Source organism: Pterocles gutturalis, unplaced genomic scaffold, assembly GCF_000699245.1.
Source record: "Pterocles gutturalis isolate BGI_N339 unplaced genomic scaffold, ASM69924v1 scaffold21493, whole genome shotgun sequence".
Lineage (NCBI taxonomy): Eukaryota > Metazoa > Chordata > Aves > Pterocliformes > Pteroclidae > Pterocles > Pterocles gutturalis.
In genome coordinates this window covers 2,137-21,239 of record NW_010126146.1, presented here as the reverse complement: position 1 = coordinate 21,239, position 19,103 = coordinate 2,137, and the positions used below count along the sequence as shown (strand labels likewise).

At 39.5% G+C, this 19,103-nt stretch overlaps 1 protein-coding gene across 1 annotated transcript in view; it reads left to right on the top strand.

The window, feature by feature from the left end:
* The window catches only part of GUCY2C (guanylate cyclase 2C (heat stable enterotoxin receptor)), a 45,888-nt gene extending 27,827 nt beyond the window's left edge, over positions 1–18,061 (top strand). The window contains 11 exon segments of the mRNA XM_010078884.1: positions 2,450–2,582; positions 4,424–4,561; positions 8,198–8,286; positions 9,022–9,113; positions 11,229–11,387; positions 12,784–12,976; positions 13,364–13,538; positions 14,465–14,563; positions 15,326–15,420; positions 16,059–16,135; positions 17,618–18,061. Of these exon segments, the coding sequence (XP_010077186.1) occupies positions 2,450–2,582; positions 4,424–4,561; positions 8,198–8,286; positions 9,022–9,113; positions 11,229–11,387; positions 12,784–12,976; positions 13,364–13,538; positions 14,465–14,563; positions 15,326–15,420; positions 16,059–16,135; positions 17,618–17,792 (1,425 nt within the window). The 3' untranslated portion in view covers positions 17,793–18,061.
* The last annotated feature ends 1,042 nt before the right edge of the window (positions 18,062–19,103 follow it).

Here is a 19,103-nt window from a genome sequence, read left to right as displayed (position 1 = left end):
CCTATGACCAGCTCCTGCAGGTACTTTGCCTCCTTTTTGATACTCTTCTCCCTCTCCACACCACCACTTTCCTACACCCTGCTTTTACCATTGCCCAAACAGTCCTTGTACTTCACCTACTCTTCATCTGGCACAGAAGCTGCTTCATCAGCGTTTCTGAACAGAGGAGGTTGTATCATTTCTATTCCCTGTTACAGTTAGCCAAGCAGTGACTATTCCTATAGCATCCCCTAGTTCACTAGAGGAGATGGGGTAGGCAAAGGGAAGCCCTAAATCTGCTCCATTTACTTTTTTGTTCCTTTTTTTCCCCCCCTATCTTTGCTGTCTCTAGGTCTGGTGGCACCACCTGTAGCTACATAGATTTGGTTACATGGGATCAAAGAGCTCTGATGAAAGGTCTGCTAAGAAGGAATTGCAGTAATCAAGCTTTGCAGTTATTAGTGCATACACTGTTGTTGCAACACTATTTATTAAATAAGGGGCTGCTGCAGGATATTGTGCAAGGGATCGTAATGTTCTTCAACTGTGTCAGGAAAAGGGTTCTCAGAACTAAAGCTTCAGAGCTTCAGAGTAGAGGCTACAAGAATGCCCCAAGGATTTAGGAGTACTGCACTGAAAGTCATTATAAATTTTTAAAATCACATTGTGGGTTCTTAATGAGTTCTGTGTTTTCAGGTAGCTGCGTAGGATAGTTGGAAGGAAAGAGGAAAACTTCATCGGGCATATCTATAAGACTTCTGCTTCCAGAAACTGTTAACAAGAAAGCCCTTGTATAAGGAAATCAAAATTACCTCTGCCTGCCATTTGGTGCTGAAACTGATTAGGAATTCTGCTGTAGCAATGGGTATATTTCCTGGCTGATGAAAGCAGGTGCTGGAAGAAGGCACAGCTGGAGGAAATAGGACCAAAACCAGGCCAAACATCCTGGATAGTGTCATCAGGGCTGCATTATAAAAGCTGCTTAATCAAAAAACATGTTCCTTGGATATAGCGTGCATATAGTCTCTATAAATTTTGTCATGGTCTAGATAGGTCCAGGATAACCAGTCCAACAACATTCTCCAGGGATTGCATCTCTTGCAGGCTGCTTATGCCTCAGATAGAAATCTTCCGTGCCCAAAGTCAGCTCATGTCTCAGTGATCTCTTGTAGTATTTGCTGGTCCGTTCCCAAATACGGGTGCCGAAGGAGAGAAAACCAGCATGTCATACAATGTATTCATGATCACACGAGCTATGTAACCCTGATTAAAGTCTATCTACCAGTTATCATACAAGAGGTTGAGATATACATGTAGGAGTCTAAGAGAATAAACTGAACAGATATGACGTACCTGTTCTGGCTTCCACAGAATATGGATTGTGCTTCATATATTGAGCTACACAAAAGAGGACTATAGGAAGAAAAACAATCGGCAGTAGGCTATAAGTAGGTGTGAGCTTAAGTGGTTCAGAAGAGAGACATGAAACAGAATAAATAATAGCAAGAAGGTGCACATTAGCATACCTACTCCCTTCTTCAGTGTACGCCCACTTACTAATGTTCTTTTCCTGCTATGCCTCAGTGCTGGCCCCTTCTCATGTATTGCACTGTATTCAATTGTCTTAGACTAAATGAGAGAAATTCAGAGGTGATGAGTAAAAAGGGGCAGTGCCTGTATGCCTGTGTGTGTTGTGAGTCATGAATCTGAATCTCAGGAAATATACCTGAAACTGCATCAGCCAGTCCTCATGGTACCCACTTCCGAGTTTAGCTCATGGATGGCTGGTATCTGTTGACTAGTACAGAGAAAACCATAATCAATCAGGTCAGAAGAGACCTTTATGATTGCCTTATACTCTCTGCATTGATCCCTCTTTAGCCCTCTGCTTTGCAGAATATCTGCTGCAATGTTTCTGAATGAAGTCTCCGGTGAAGAGTAATCTTCAAAGACAATACAGGCATAAAGAGCCATTCCTGTCACACCTATGGTGTCCATTGGATGAACATGTATTTGGAAGCACTTTTTTTGTGTGACATTCCAACAAATCTGTACTAAATTTACTACAAAAGCATCTATAACAAGTGAAATCAAAACTTCTGTGGGAGAAAATAAATTTTCCTAATTGCTTAATTGTGTTCTAGTCTTATAAAAACCCAAGATGCCTTGTCAGACTTTTTTTTTTTTTAAAATTAAGAGGAAGGATGGTCTCCCATGGCATGATTCTTCTAATGATCTATCTCCTCATTTCTTAACATTGACTGTTCCTATCATCTTAGAAAGTCTTCTCTGTAAAATAATATTTGTTTCCCTCCACGATATGATGATTTATGTATATCAATGGCTGATGAAGGCCATTTAATTACTTGGACAGATGCTACATTAATACATCACATTCTTGTTGAGTTTGGTAACAGCTGAGCATCTCACATGCAGTCTTGCTTTTTTCCTATTTTATTATCAACCACAGGGGATGTCTTACCTGCATTCAAACAAAACTGAAGTCCATGGTCGACTCAAATCCACAAACTGTGTAGTAGACAGTCGCATGGTAGTGAAGATCACAGATTTTGGCTGTAATTCAATCCTGCCTCCAAGAAAAGGTAAAACTAGTACCCACTTGGACTGTCCTTCATGGTTTTGTAACCCAATGGAATTTTCTTGTATTCATAGTCCAGTAGGGCCTAATCACATCTTGTACACAGTACAAAACATACCACATGATTTTGTTTCAGGTAGCAGCCATCAAACAAATTATATTTGAAAACAGTCTTAAATAACAAAATGAAAGAGAATTATTAGCAGGCAGAGAAAGAAATTGGGCAGTGTAGGTGAGATGGAAAGGAAAGATGAATTTTCAACTTATAGTTTAGCAAAGAGAGATTTCACATGTGTCTGAGATGCAAGAAATATTTTCAGAGTCCAAGGCCTTCATGCAAACAGATCTCTTCAACAATAATGCTGAACTTGTGTGAAGAAAAAAGGAGTTAATTATCACATGATCTTGTAATTGATCAAATGCACGTGTTACCGCAGTGCTTTGTGATTTAAACATTAGCACTTGTGATTCCAATCATCCTTAAAAAAATCTGTAATGATATAAAGTGATAACCTCAGTGTTTTTCATTCCTTAGGCAGAAATATAGCAATATGTGTTCAATCAGATTGGAATAATTTTAACAGCCTTTGTTTACATTTTCTATTCATCTCATATTCATAGGGCATTTCTGTAAAATAGAGCCTTTCTGCTCATCTTTTCCTTCTTACTTGGTCTTGAGTGAAAAGACGAGCCCTTCTGAAGCTGTCATCTGAATCTGTGTAGTAGAGCTTGGGGTATAATAAGCGCAGCACTGTGCCATAACTGTAGAATATGATCTGAGAAGAAACTGTGGTTGCAACTGGTTTGAGAAAAAGAATTTTACAGTCAGACACAAACCTGCTCAACAGTAGCAATGAGAACATAAAAAAGAGTAGAGAAAAGCATACTGAATGTAAATGCTGTATTCATTCTTCATTTTACAAATTTCATATTTAAATTTATATTATTATTACATTGTAAGTATTTCTCTTATTTCATTGCTCATAAGATATAATGCTTTGACAAGCAGCCTCAAAATTTCTGGCTACTAGATTTCTTTTCTTGAAGAAAACTCACTGTTTCCCAAGAGATCTACAGATTCATTATGGCTGGATGTTGCAGCCTGATATCATAACGCTGTCTTGAGAGTCACTGTGTTCAGGTCACTTATGATACATCACCAGCATGTCATAACAAACTGTCATACCACGGCAGCATTCTGGTTTTAAGGTACAATGGTACTTGTTGCACTAGAAATACAGATTAATAATTTCAGTAGAAAGAAAGTGGTTATGAGTAGGTAATATTATGTCAGGCTCAAAAGTATTTGAGAATTATTTCAATAGATTAATGATATCAAGGCCACTGGGAAATATTACTCTTTTCATCTGACATCATGTATAACAAACTCCATGCATCTAACTCAATAATTCATGGCTCAGCTTTTTTTTTTTTTTTTTTTTAATAGCACTGGCATTCCTTTGTCTTACACAGATGCACAGGCTATTTCTAAGAAGCCCATGAGAAGTAGCTAAGAAAAGAAAGTTCATTGCCAATAACCATAACTTTTCTAGAGGTGTGAGGGTCTGTATTTACAGTGGAAAATATCAGGGTCAGCAAATCCCAGACAACTGAAAACTACCACATCAAGACATCAAAGGTTTATCTAACCTGTATTGGTGCTAGCTTCTCAAGAAAAATACTAAAGTAGGAAATAAACCGTACCAGTGGCCCCTGGGTTTGATACAGAGAGAGTAAAAGGAAATATCACTATAGCCAATGGATGCTCTGAGAATGATCATGCTTTTTCAGTTACTACTCTTCCCTCATCTTTACTTCATTCCCTGTTGTCATCTGGATCTTCAGACCTGTGGACAGCTCCTGAGCATCTCCGTAATGCTGATGTATCTCAGAAGGGTGACGTGTACAGCTACGGGATCATTGCCCAAGAAATCATCCTACGCAGGGAGACCTTCTACACCGGACACTGCCGGGACAGCAAAGGTAAATCCACAAATTTCTCCTCGATTGAAGCCTTCCAGGATGGTGTAGCCATAACTGGCCCATTCTCCATGTTTTGTGAAAGGCATTATCTCTGACAGCTGCTTGAACTGCTGCTTCTTTCACTGTGTGATGAATGAAGAGCCTGTTTGAAGAATCTCACTGTGAGGGCAAGTGTCCTTATTCTTTCTGTCAATAAAGTTTACACTGAGTTTTCTTGCCCTTTCTCCTCCCTCCTCACCTTGGCCACAGCATTACAGAAGTTAACATTATACAATGCTGTCCAGACTTACTGTAACATTTAAGGGCCACAAAGGTTTTTCTATTACGAGTTGTGCACAACATATAATAATACACTCATATTAGACATCATAAATCCACAATGTCAACACAGAACAACAAAAACTCAGCAACACAACACAAGAACAGTTGGCATTTAAAAACTGTCAATACAGATTTTATTCAAGCTTGTAAAAATTAACTTCAGTCATTTAACTTCTGTCAGAAAAAGCATCTCCTCCTGTAGTGCATCCATTAAACCCCATTTTGTGTGCATTTTGTGAAATTGTTTTTGAGTGGCTAACAGCCCAGTCAATCCCAGTTCCCAGAATCCAGGCATTATTATATATTAGAACTGACATAAAAGCATGTGCGGGTTTGGGATTTTCCTAGTGACAGTTACCAACAACAAGTTTAGACATTGCCTTTACCTCTGAGTCATTCTGATAGATCCACCTCACATTTGTTAAAACATCTAGAGGAACAGTTGGACAGCCTAATAGCTCTTTTCCTGAGTTACATTTGAGAATAGCTTCTGGGGCACATTCGTCATCCTACATTATTGCAAATCTGTGTTCGTATTTGGGGAAATACAGTATTTCACATTGCCAACTCTTTAATATAAATGTAGACCTAAAAGAAATTAGAAATGCCTGTTCCCCTTCAAGCAAATTCTTCAAAACTCCATGCTTAAGATAAGGTAGAGAAAATAAAAGTCTTTCTATTCCTTTTTCTTGGGAGGAGGCAGGCACAATCCTCATGAATGCAAGGATTTTACAAATAGTGCCAAAATAGATGGAGAAAGAGCAATCCTTTTCCTTGTTCATTTTGACTTGCAAAGAAAATCCATCACAAACTACATTCTTTTAACTGTTTGTTCAGCAGCTACAGTCCTTCTGTATTATGTTAATGGTTATTAAGTTAGCCTCAGACACAGTGTTTCTGGGCTCTTCTGAGATGTGGTGGCACCCTCACTGCTCTGTGTTTGACCCTGGCTGTCATAGTCACAATCTGGTTCCTTGTTTTAACTTAGACCTGTTTCTTAACACTGCATTTTGTCATTTTAGAAAGACTGTCCCTTTCAAATAGCATTAGGTTAATCCATCCAACTGACAGAATTTTTAGCACCTCTAGATGCAGTTGCTGGAGACGGCCACACACATCAATGTGTTTAGTAAGACAGCAGTAAAGTTACTGGGCCTGAAGCCTGTTTGGCAAGTCTGGATTCAGTGTAACTTAAAAAATCTGCTTTGTAAACTTCACTTGAAATTTTAAGTTTTCTGTTCAGTGAGGAGATTGTTTCCTCCCCAAAGCCTTTTCCTTAAAAGCATTAGTAGATGTCTAAGAAATATATTTCTGATCTAATTGCTTCTGGTATTATTCTTGATTTTTGATTACGCACGTTGGATAAATGTGTTCAGCCTAGTTTCAACAGTTCATCAAATTTCATGTAAGAGAAAGGAATGAGTGTTATATATTGCTGAAGTGGCTCCTCATTTAAATGTCTGGATTCATTCGTTAGCCAAGATGAGGCAGCGAGAGGGCGGGGCATACTTATTCAAACACCTTTGAATTTTGTTTGTGGCATTTGGAAGACAGTAGCTCAAACTTTGGGTGGCCATTAATTTACAAATATCTAGAGAAAAAAAGAGGGAAAAGAATACCAAATTAGAGTCAATGGTAATGGGCAAAGAGATGTCCCTGCTGCATGTTGGATTAATTTGGTTTTTAAGTCTCTCCTGAAGAAAGTCTTTCAATGGCTAGGCTATCAGAAGTTAATCTCTGCAAGTTAGAAGACACGATACTGTTATATCAGGATAACTGATGTAACCACTTCTCCAGGACTTCGTTGGCAGCAGCAAGGACTGTGCTCAGATTTTAAAAGAGTTGTTTAAAAAACCTAGCCTCCAAGCCTCCATCCACCAACTTAGGAAAATTAAACTCAACTTCCAGGTACTCAGTGAGCCAATTTTGTCAACCTGCAAATATGTGTCAATCAACTTAACAAAAAATAATATTGCTATTAATTAGAGAAAAGAAGTCCCACAAAGACAACAGGCATACAGAACTGGATTTCTAAAGTATAGAAATAACTAGGTCATAGTCCTCTTTATTGACTTCTCTGTGAGACAGCTGTTAGGCCAGCTGGTTGCTCCACTCTTCTCCAGGAACACCTCATTCACTGCTCAAGACTGTGAAATCTTGTCACGTACCAATGCTCAATTCAAGATGCCTCCTTGTTCCACTACTTACCACCACTGGCTAATTGCAGTGTTGCTAATAGTTGCTGTTACTTCCGCTCTCAGGTGTGTGTGCATCATGGAAATCCAACACATTCCTCTTGCATATATAAGACTTACACAGATTCTTCTGTCTCTTGGCCTGCAGAAAACTTCTTAGCAATCTCTCCTCTCCATAGCATTTGGGCGACTCAAATCTCCTGCTCCTTCTCTAGTCTGTAACTTCTGTAGCACAACGCTGGAAGCTACTGCATCTTTTTAGGGTGATCAAGCACATTGGGGATGCTTAGGCATCCCTAGCTGCTCTAGACTTGCAGTTACCATCATGATTACAAACCTTCCTCATAGCATTATATGCCTCCTTCAGTAAAATTGTCTCCCAAATACAATCAGACATTATTAATAAATGTGTTTCATGCTTGTTTATGGATCCTTTTCAGCTTCTCTTTCTCTCCCATGGAGGTAAAAAAGTGGCTTCTCTTTTTTAACTCCCTCCCTCTGGAACTCCTGAGTCTGGAGGAGAAGGCCTATTTTTGCATTCTCTCTCACTTACTGTGCTTAAATTGACTTGTGAAACGCAGCCTGCATTCTGATACGCTCAGAATCCAAATAACTTTAATAGAACAGATTTCATGAATAAGAATACAAATGAGCTAACAAATGCACTATTCTTAAACCATATACATTAGTAGACAAGTTTTAAGGAAGCTGAACATCTGCAGGATGATTTGAACTGCTCTGATGAGAGTTGTATGTCTCCACACTTTTGATCAAGTCACTTTTTCACATTGCTTTTTTTACTACAGCTATACTTCATGTTGAGAGACACACTAATAATGCCTAACGTTAATTTAGGAAGATGCCATAACCACGTCTGCCATGACCAATAAATACTCGTGTACATTCCTATTCATTGTGCTTTCAGGGGCCTTCAAGCCAGCCTGTTTTGATCTTGTGCCATATGTTTAGAAAAGCTCCAAAGTTGAAATTCATATCAAAATGAGGCAGCTGTCTTCAAGGCTTCTGTTTGTACAGTAACTCATAACATCATAGGACACTACCCACAAGGAACGTGTTTACGCTTTTTTGTTTAAAACTTTGCATTTTTTTCATGTGTTAGAGAAACTTTACAGAGTGGAGAGCGGCAAAGGAGTGAAGCCTTTCCGACCAGACCTGTCCTTGGAAAACGTGGGAGAAAAAGATATGGAAGTAAGCTAATAATTAACTAAGACAATTGATGGGTGAAGGGCAGAAGTCCTGGCCAAACTGGAGCTCATGTTCATGGAAGGATGAAAGCTATGCACATTTTATGCCAAATGTCCTAACATAATGGGAAAAAATGGTATTCTATAATTGTTACCAGTGAAATGAAATACAACTCATTAAAATTATTTCACTGGAAAGAAATTGATGCTTATATGGTGCCACTCTTCTGACCTATTTTAGCTATCTTTAAGATGGGCTGAATCACACCTCAAATATATCTCTCTCCACTGATTATATAGCCCCTAAGGCTTCTTGCTCAGGTGAAAACACCTGTATTGTAGGCATTCACATATTCAGCAATGAACGCCATTCTTTTTGGCTGAATCACCACTTTCATAAAAATTCCAAACTCAGGATATTGGAAATATAATTACCACAGCATTTAACTCCATGCCAATAACTGTATCTGACACCAGCTGCAAGACTGGATCCATTTACTTACCTTTCATTTATGTATTGCAAATTCAAGGTAAGATCACGTCACTAGTCACCACAGAGTTAAGTTCAAGATGCCTGCAATGAATGTCCTAACCATAGATTCAAAACAGTTAGTCACACATTTTAGTATGTTGCCAGTCAGGAGTAACTGGAAATTCCATAATGAACTAGTGCTGTATAGCACCATTATCCTTCTATAACCATTACTCAGGTGGACTTTCCTTAAATTTTTGTTTGAAGGTATATACACTGGTTCAGAGCTGCTGGGAGGAAGATCCAGAGAAAAGACCTGACTTTAAGAAAATTGAGAGTACCCTAGCTAAAATATTCAGGTGAGCAGCAGGGGCTCTGTTTTTTAACATGCTCCACACTCCTCTTAACTGTTAGAAAGCTCATATTTTTAACTGTGTAAGCTGTTGTGATAATGATTCAGTCAGTGGAAAAACTGAGTGTCTTCACTTAGATACTTTTTTATTCTTTGGCAGAAAAGTAGGTGAGCAAGTGTGTATGTATACGTACATGTGTGTACATGAGCATCTGTGCATGTATTAGCTGAGTTAGGGTAAGATGATCACCATACCTCAAATTGGTACATTGTGAAAGTAGCAGGCTGTATAATTAGAGATTTAAACCATTCAAGTAATTCACCCCCTGTCTCTAGTCAAGAGTTGGATAGTGACTCATGTCATCTAAGTTTCAGGAAATGAATGCACATAAATGTTTGGAGGATAATTAGAAAGTTTGGATGAGCTGGGTTGTGCCATAAATAAGTTTGGATGGTCCCAAATTAAGCTGACTAGAAGTGCTGGGTTGTAGCTTACCCAGAAGTATTAGAGGGTTTTGTTGGTATAAAGTTGTGGGATAATAAGGGCCATAGCTGGGTAAACCCTGTGGGGTTATACGGGCCTTTCACCTGGCCAATGCTGCATTGTTCCTGCACAGTTTGGTCTGAATTAATTATTTCAATGTCCAAACATTGAGCTTTTAATCACTTCTGGGATATTGCTGCCCGGCTTTTAAAGCTCTCCTCATTAACAAACACCAACAGTGCTTGCATCATTTTACACTTTACATGGGCAGAAGGACAACTGCACTATGCATAACTGAATGTCTCAATTGAATAACGTTACTGCAGCTGAATAGAAAGACGTCCTGGTTCAGGTCCTAAGCCTCCATCCTACAAAAGGAAAGAGGGTGCCTCTTGCCACATCCAAAATGGTGTTCTCCTCATGCAGAGGTCTAAGATGGTGCATCCCTGACATAAAGATTTGTTTAAAGTAAGAGTGGTTTTAAAGTCCAGCTGGGTACAATACTAATTGTACTATGTATGTACAATACTAATACAGCATGGGAAGGACATGAACCTGCTCAAGCGAGTCCAGAGGAGGGCCACAAAGATGACCAGAGGACTGGAGCACCTCCTGTATGGGGACAGGCTGAGAGGGTTGAGCTTGTTTAGCCTAGAGAACAGAAGCCTCCAGGGAGGCCTTATAGCAGCCTTCCAGTACTCCAAGGAGGCCTACAGGAGAGATGGGGACAGACTCTTTATCAGGGAGTGTAGTGACAGGACAAGGGGTGATGGTTTTAAGCTGAAAGAGGGTAGATTTAGATTGGATATTAGGACGAAGTTTTTTACTGTGAGGGTGGTGAGGCACTGGAACAGGTTGCCCAGGGAAGCTGTGGATGCCCCATCCCTGGAGGTGTTCAAGGCCAGACTGGATGAGGCTTTGAGCAACCTGGTCTAGTGCAAGGTGTCCCTGCCCATGGCAGGGGGATTGGTCCCTTCCAACTCTAACCATTCTATGATTCTGTGATTCTAATCTGATTCTTCCAGTCAGCCTGGACCCATCTACTTTCAGACTGCTTTGGTGAGTGCAGGCTGCCCAGACAAACAGGGGTTGTAAGTGGCTCATGCTGCCGTATTTCTGCTTCCAGGAGTTAGTAGGCTGAAGTCTGCAGGATATTGTGAGCAAAACTAGCCCAGGGTCTGCTAATTGTTCCACTGAAATGTTCTGTCTTCTACACAGGCAGCCCCAAATTGTCTTAATCCTTCTGGCTGAAGTCCCCATCTAAACGTTATATGCAATTTTCTACCTACTGTCTTTAGCTTCCTCTCAGGATTTGAGCTTGTCAGTTACTTTTTACAAATGAATGTTCATGGATTGCCCAAGGTAACCTGGAGTTGACAATATTAGCAGGGCTAGGTGATTTAAGGGTGCTTTAAAAATTACCAGCTCCAAGTGACAAGTGTGGATCACAGACTTTGAATTCATATACAGAAGCCCTCCAACCAAGAAAAAAGACTGATGCACTTGAGGCACTTTACATTCTAACTACATGGAAGTCAAACACTGGATATGTTTTCCATTGCTCCTTTTTTGCCTCTCTGAACAATGTGCTTCCATCAACCTTTTTTGTTGGCTCCTGTGTATTTCTGTTATTCACAGTAACTACCACGGCCAGAACAATGAAAGCTATATGGATACCCTGATCCGGCGTCTACAGATGTATTCCCGGAACCTGGAGCACCTGGTGGAGGAAAGGACAGAGCTATACAAAGCAGAGAGAGACAGAGCAGACAGGCTTAATTTCATGTTACTTCCAAGGTAACTGGCCAGGAGGATTTTCACTGGCATTTTATTTACATATATCACCTGATTCTTGGAGAGTGGGGGTTGGGATTAATAGTAAACTTCTGTTTCCTTCCCCTCTAATCTGATCCTGCAAGGGAGGAAAGAAGCAGCTGTCCCTGAGGTCTCCACCCTATGGTGGAGTTTCATGCCAAGATGGTACTGGGATCTGCTATCTTCCTCAACCACTCTTCAAGCACAGGATCCCCCTTTCCAGCACAAACCTCTTTTTCATTGCCTTCCTGGGAACACATAGACCTACAGTGATCCCACATCACAGAGCTCTCTTTTGCTCCACCTACCTTGCTAGGAAGAAGGAGTGTCTCCAGCTGGAGAGGGCAGTGCAGTCCAGCTTCAGGCTGGGGTTTAGCAATGCAAGAGAGGGGCTGGGGGTGGGCTGGGCCATACTGGACCAGACTGGGCTAGATGGAGGCTTCAGAGTATGGTATAGGAAAAGTATTATTGATATTATAATATTGCTAATATCGGTAATTTTGGTATTGCATACATTTGGAATAGTAAAACTATCCTGGTATGTCATTACTAGTTTCAAGGGTATTTGAGTAGTCACAGTATTGATTTTATGACCCATCTTCAAAGCAAAAGGTATCTGTTCAATCCAGTTTTGGGGAAAATTTGAAATGATCTGTCTGTGTAGACCATGTGACAAGGAATCCATGTTTCCTTCCAGTCTTTGTTGTTCCTACCACTCCATTATTGTCTCTTTGTAGATGGAACACAGCATTGGGCAACACCTATAATTTTCTGTGTCTCTTTCAGTTATTCTCTTCTAATATCTCCACTAGGAACAGATATTTTCCTGGATTTAGAAATGCAAGAAAATGAAGGTCTCTCTGAATAGATACTGACTGTCATGGTACTGAATTTTTGTTCCATAAAATTATCAGGCTATGATATCTCATCTGAAATCAGGATAAGGTGCTGTAATTATCAGGATGAAATTACTTCTGTGCTGGGGAAACAGAAAAATATGTCTGTTCTTACTGATTATGTGGGTAGAATGTAGGTCTACATGTCAGAAGTTTCAGAATTTCCGTTTTAAATTTGACTCAATATCCCTATTTCTGACTAGTTAAGAAGCTCAGTTTCCTGTGCCTCAGTTTCCTCATGGCTATTAACATATTTGGATTTTGTAAGGCTGTAGAACATTAATTAACATTAGTAAGTGCTTTGAGGTCCCTGGCTGAAAGGCATTATGGGCATCTAAAACGCGATTACAGCGGCAGTTTTCAGCAAACTATTTGATGTTTCCTACGCAGAAAGCAATGATGTGGTTGGGTTGCATGAAAAAATACCTTTAATATTAAACACAGACTACTCATCTCTCTTCCTCCCTTCTCTATTTCCACAGGCCAGTAGTAAAGTCTTTGAAGGAGACTGGCCTGGTAGAACCAGAGCTATTTGAAGAAGTCACTATCTACTTCAGTGACATTGTTGGCTTCACCACACTCTGCAAATACAGCACCCCTATGGAGGTGGTAGATATGCTGAATGATATCTACAAGAACTTTGACCACATTCTTGACCATCATGATGTTTACAAGGTGATTAGCTCCATGCTTTTGCTCAGTTAACCAGGGGACTCACAAATCAAATTGGATGATGTAGTGGATTTGGGAATCTACCTTCTAAGCAAAGAAAAAAGAGAGAAAAACAGGTCAAGATTACCTCATTCCAATACGCTTCCGGTGTGCCTACTTATACCAAATTTTCTGTACAAGGTGGTCACAGATTCATTAACTGGAATGCTGGGTACACTTACAAATACTCATATACCCAAAAGGTGTCAGCTACGTTAAACTAATCAATCCTGCTGTCCAGGGAAGAACTGCTTAATCATGAACAAGAGGATCTGATAAGACTTTTCTGCTTTTAACTAAATATATATTTTGTTATGTCTGCAGGTAGTAAGTTCTATTTTTTTTCCACAGGTGGAGACCATTGGTGATGCTTACATGGTGGTGAGTGGTTTACCAAACAGAAATGGCAACCGGCATGCGGTAGACATCTGCATGATGGCTCTTGACATCCTCAGCTTCATGGGATCTTTTGAATTGAGACATCTGCCGGGTCTGCCTGTTTGGATTCGCATTGGAATTCACTCTGGTACTCAGTAGTGCTAGATCAACAATTCCAATGTTGTTGCCTTGTTTTTGAACGGAAAATATATCCATAGAAGATCTTGTAGCACATCATATGCAATTGCTTTCCTTGTGAATAATCAGGTTGAAAACAACAGACCTGGAGGAAGAGCAACAGAAGTAAATAAGCTACTGGTTTGCTCCCCAGTAGTGAAATAGCCCATTCCCATTAATTAATAGCTTAAGTCAGTAGCTTGGAAGAACAACTGCCAGTTGTATCAAATAAGCCTTTGCAGATCGCTCCTTCCTGACCAAAGTGGAGATCAGTCATGCCTAGATATGTTTGTCTAGCCACAAAATGCAAGCCTGTATTTTACGCTTTTGGAGGCAAAAGCTCTGACAAGCCTGTGTCAGAATTCATATTTTAATTAATACATAAAAATAATTTTTCTCAAGGGAGAACTGCAGATAGCTCAAGCAGATAGCTCCCATATACTTTGGGAAATTTTATCTTTTCATTTTTGTTTCAACAACCACCTGAACACCAGCTGCCAGGGAAGGAACACATCAGTGAAAGCAACTGAGGCACTGGGAAACCCTTTGAGGTACCACTATGCACCCCTCCATAATTAAGCTTATTTTCTTTTCCTCTTGCTTCCAAAACTGACAGCTAGTAACTGTATTTTTTTCTGCACAAAAATTATGTTTAAATACAAACAACACCATGCAGTCATGTATTTTTTATTGGATTATGCAAGATGAACAGAGCTAGGCTTGGTTTGGAGTGGAAAGGGAGATCACCAGATACTTGGGAAGTGAGGTATGGAGTATTGTCATTGGTGAGGAACGCAGAGCTCCAGCAGATACTGCACTGCTTTGCAACAGTGAGACACCTTACAAATGAAGTGTCTTGATCCACCTTTTTTTTCATTCTTTACATCCCATTTCTAGGTCCATGTGCGGCTGGTGTGGTTGGAATAAAAATGCCTCGTTACTGCTTGTTTGGAGATACAGTGAACACAGCTTCACGGATGGAATCCACAGGCTTGCGTAAGGATTTAATTTTAGCTGTCAGTGTAACAGGACCAAAGGCTATTGGTTAGTTTGTGACTGAAGTGTCTGTTTTCAGCTAAGAACAACTTCCTATCAGCTTGCAGAAGTTTTAAAGATTAAGAAGCCCTGTTTGTTTTGATTACCAATTGTTTCACTCTCCTGCTGGGCAATGAAGAATTGTTCCTTGTTCATGCTTCAGGGCTGGTAACGGGGAGTACGTAGGCTGGTTCGCTGGCTGAGTTCCTCTGGAAGATAAGATACTTAATGTGCCTGGGACTTAATTTCACTCTATGAATGTCAGAGTTTAGTTCTACCTAGAATTGTATTACAGCTCTGTTGTGTAAATATGCTGACTGTATATTTTAAGTTGAAGCAATTACGTTTTCAACTTCACAATTAGGGACCTGTGCCAAGATCCAGTTCATCTTCTTTCTGCCCAGTGTCTTCACATGATTATTCTCTGCACAGGACACTCCGAATTATTCTTTTCCCTTTTAGCATCTAAATACTACAGACACCACAGTCACCCATATTTCAGATCAATGGCTGTACCAGCTATTCCTCCCTAGATACAATGCTATGTAGTGGAGTCAGATTTTTCGTACAGCGGTGTCATTGATTGACATTTAATTTGACTCTCAGAATTTATGTTGATAATAATTGGAGGAGCTTCTGCTATAGCACCAGGTTTCACATATTCTTAATATGATTATGTGGTACATTTCCAGACTGAGTTTTCGTTGTGTCTTTATTTTTTAGCTTTAAGGATTCATGTAAGTGGTTCCACTATTGACATCCTGAAAAGAACAGACTGCCAATTCCAGTATGAAGTCAGAGGAGAAACATACTTGAAGGTAACCTCTACCATGCGCATGCATGAACACAGAGAACAGAGACAGTATAAAAGCATTACATAGCTGAGAGTAACCCGCAACTTAATTAGTAGCTGTCAAACAAGGGTTACAGATCAACTGGTATCACAATGTCTAGTGGCTGAAGACACTTTTATAGAGACAATGCAGGCAACTAAGAGCTCCCTAAATCATAAATCAAAGCGACATAAAGATGTGGAGAATAAATGAAACATACCATTTGTAACAGAAAACTGTGGAGTGAATTAACCTGATGGAAGGGAAGCTGAATCTATTGTTAATTTGCTCATGCTCTGATATCTGACTGTCTATCTACCAATCCATTTATTTCAGTCTATTATACATGGCAGATATCTGTACTTGGGAGCTGATGGCAGGCAGCACAGCTCACCTCTCCCATGGTACGTGTTTCAGCTCCTGGAATAAGGGAGCGGGTGTGCAGCTGCAACCCTCCCATTATTCTTCTTCTCACATCTGATTTTTAATCCTTTGCTGTGAACATCAGTTACTGAAAATGAGCAAAGGCAAACAAGGCAGTGTGCAATACAGTATTATTTAAGTAAATTAACTAGGAAATTGCATTTTAATCCCTAAATTGTGCTTTCTCCTCTTTGTCATAGGGCAGAGGAACAGAGATTACCTACTGGTTGACGGGCACTGAGGACAAGAAATACAATCTCCCAACACCTCCTTCTGTGTAAGATGGTCTTTATATTTGAAAAAGGAAGGGAAATTCCCAGTCTTTGTGCTTTTGCCTTCACTGTTCCTCCCTGGCCCTTGTGTTTTTTTTATACCACTCAACTTGTCTTCCGTAGTTAGAGGCTTAATAGTGTATGTGCATGTAAACGTGTAAGTATTCATGACATGGGACTATGCATGTGCTGAAGGTTATTTGTATATATAAGTGTTTAACAGGTTCATTTCCTTGGAAAGAAATAAGACTTACGGGACAAGTTGCTGATGTGGTAAGTGCGAGAGATGGACAGGAAAATGAAAAACATTAATATTCCCAAAATTTTCGTCGTAATGGCTCCAGTGTGTGACAGTGCAGTGGGAGGATAACTGCATCTGAACGTGCAGCTCTCTAATACCATGTTATGCATGTGAGCTCTTGTGGGGGAATTTGTAGGAGGAATGAAACTTGAGGATTTCGAGCAGTATTCCGCTAGAAGAGGTGAACAAAGTTACTGTAGTACAGCACAAGCATAAAAACTGAACAAAAGCTTACTTTCTAATACATAAGAGACAAGTTGTCAAAGAAAAAATATGAAGTTGATGTCCTGGAACTGAGCTATCATTTTGCATTAGTATTGGATAAAATATAGTAATAGCGGAAGTGTTGTTTTTGAGAAACTATGCAGAATTAAGTCAGGATAACTGGTTGCATTTATTTCTTGTGTATTTTGCATATGAGTACACGCAATGTGGACGTTCCTCACTTTCTGCTCTGAACTCCTGTGTACAGTCACTCTTTACTAAGTGGGAATTTGCTGCCATCTGCTTTGAAATGACAGTGTTTCAGTACAACTTGAAGCAATTAAAATACAAGTGTTTATCTCTGGGCTGACCAGAGAATTAATAAGTTCAGTTGAGACTATCAGAATTATCGAATTGGCAATTCTAGAATTCAACTACTAAAAGTACCCTCTTGAGCTGGATTACTGTGGTCAGGGATTTTTTTTTTTTTGCTTCCTCATATAGGCTGTGACTGATAAAATTGCCTCTTAAAATTGTCATATGTGGGGTACTCCAGCAAAGCCAGACACACTGCAGAAATTTATGAAAAGGTGGCAGCTCTGTTACTGAAGGCCACCTGAAGTTGAATAGTAGAAGTGCTGGCACCAGTAATGGTGTTGAGAGCTAGAATCTAATTTGATTTTGAGTTAATATAATTAATGTCTTCCTTTTCATGCATATAATGCTGAAATTTTTTTAAGGTCAATAATGACACAGCTATAGACCTCCTTTGCAGAGTCAGTGAACTGTTCTATCTGGAAAAATCACAAGTAAATCCTGAATTCTATTCCCAAATCCAGAACCTGAATTTGGTTCTGCTCACACTTTCTATCAGGAACGTGTGAATGCCATGAAGATAAACATAGGATAGAAATGTTTTAAAACCACTGGGGATATGGGGATCACTAAAAACGTGAATTTTTTTCCATCCTGTTGCTTTCAGGGAGAATCAGCAGCGGTTACAAGATGACTTAGCAGAGATGATAACAAATATTCTTAAGAAAAGGGAGAACGAAGGGTTCAAGACACAGAAGCTTTCACGAGTAGCTAGCTATAGATCAGGTACCCTGGAATACCTGCAACTGGCCAGCACAGAGAATTCTGCCACATATCTTTAAAACTGGATGCCTAGCATGACTCAAAAAGCTGCAGCAACTCTCTGGAGTACTTCATGTGAAGGCTAGAAGCTTATACTTTCAGCTAGAGGAGAATGAAAATACCTTTCCAAGCATCCTTTCTAACATCCGACCTGTTATCAGTAAATCAAACCTCTCTTCACTGTAACATCGAAATTGACAGATGACTTCAGTAGGACACATGCAGCCTGATTTGAGGTAAATAAAAATATCTTCCTGGACAATAGTTTTTATTTGTTTTGGTTAGTTTTTTAAATGTGATAGCCTGTTCAATAATCCACTTCTGAAATATTCATAGCAAAACCTTAATTTGTCATGATTTTTAAATGTTGTATTTAATTTGTAATTCTTATTTGCAGAAAGATTTGCTGTACTATATTTGAAAATAACATTAAACATATCATACGTAAATCCTGGATATGTTGCCATTTTGCTTCTTCTGTTGTTTTCCCTTGTGTCTCACGTTTTCTTTAATCACACTGACTTTGTTCAAGAGACAACACTTCTGTTATTTACCTTGGGAGATTACTGCAGAAGTTGCATGGTTTCTAAAGCTTATCTGACTCTCTTGGGCCTGCAAAATGAAACTGGAAATCTTGCAAAACCAGGCACTTTCATATCTTTTCTCCACTTCTTCTCTCCGCAAACCAGAAGTGCAACAGAAATTAAGGAAACAAACTTCTCTGAATTTCTTAAACCTCAGAAACTTTCAATTCAACTTTTTGATGAAGTTTCACAACCAGGCAGATGTCAGGCTTTACTGAAATGACTTGCTCATTAACTGACACAATGACATTTATAAACAGCTTTAAAAAGCAAACAAAGCACAAGTGATGCATGTAAAAGAAAATCAGCATTCACATGAAGAACTAACAACTAGTGAGTGAAATTTTTGCAAAGGCCTCTTGTGCATTGCTGGCTTTCAAAGCAGAGCTACTTCCTTCACCAGTGTCAAATATCTGTCAGTATTCAAACCATAAAACTTCTTGCAAAATCATTCTTTTATGGTTTTGAACAGCATTTTTGTCCAAATACACAACCTAAAAATGTTAAAAAAGAGCAAGCCAGTTGCCCGTGTTTTTTCTTTATCAGCCTAAACTGGCTTTGTAAGGACACACACACACAAAGACCTAGGTGTCAATACACAGATCTGAAGTGCAAAGATTCCTGGAAAAATTAGATCAGGATGTGCTGTGGAGCCTATACTCTTGCCTAATAAATGCAAATTTCTACACCCAGAAACACTATATAGACAGAAATAGCAGATAACACGTAACCAACAACCACAGCTTT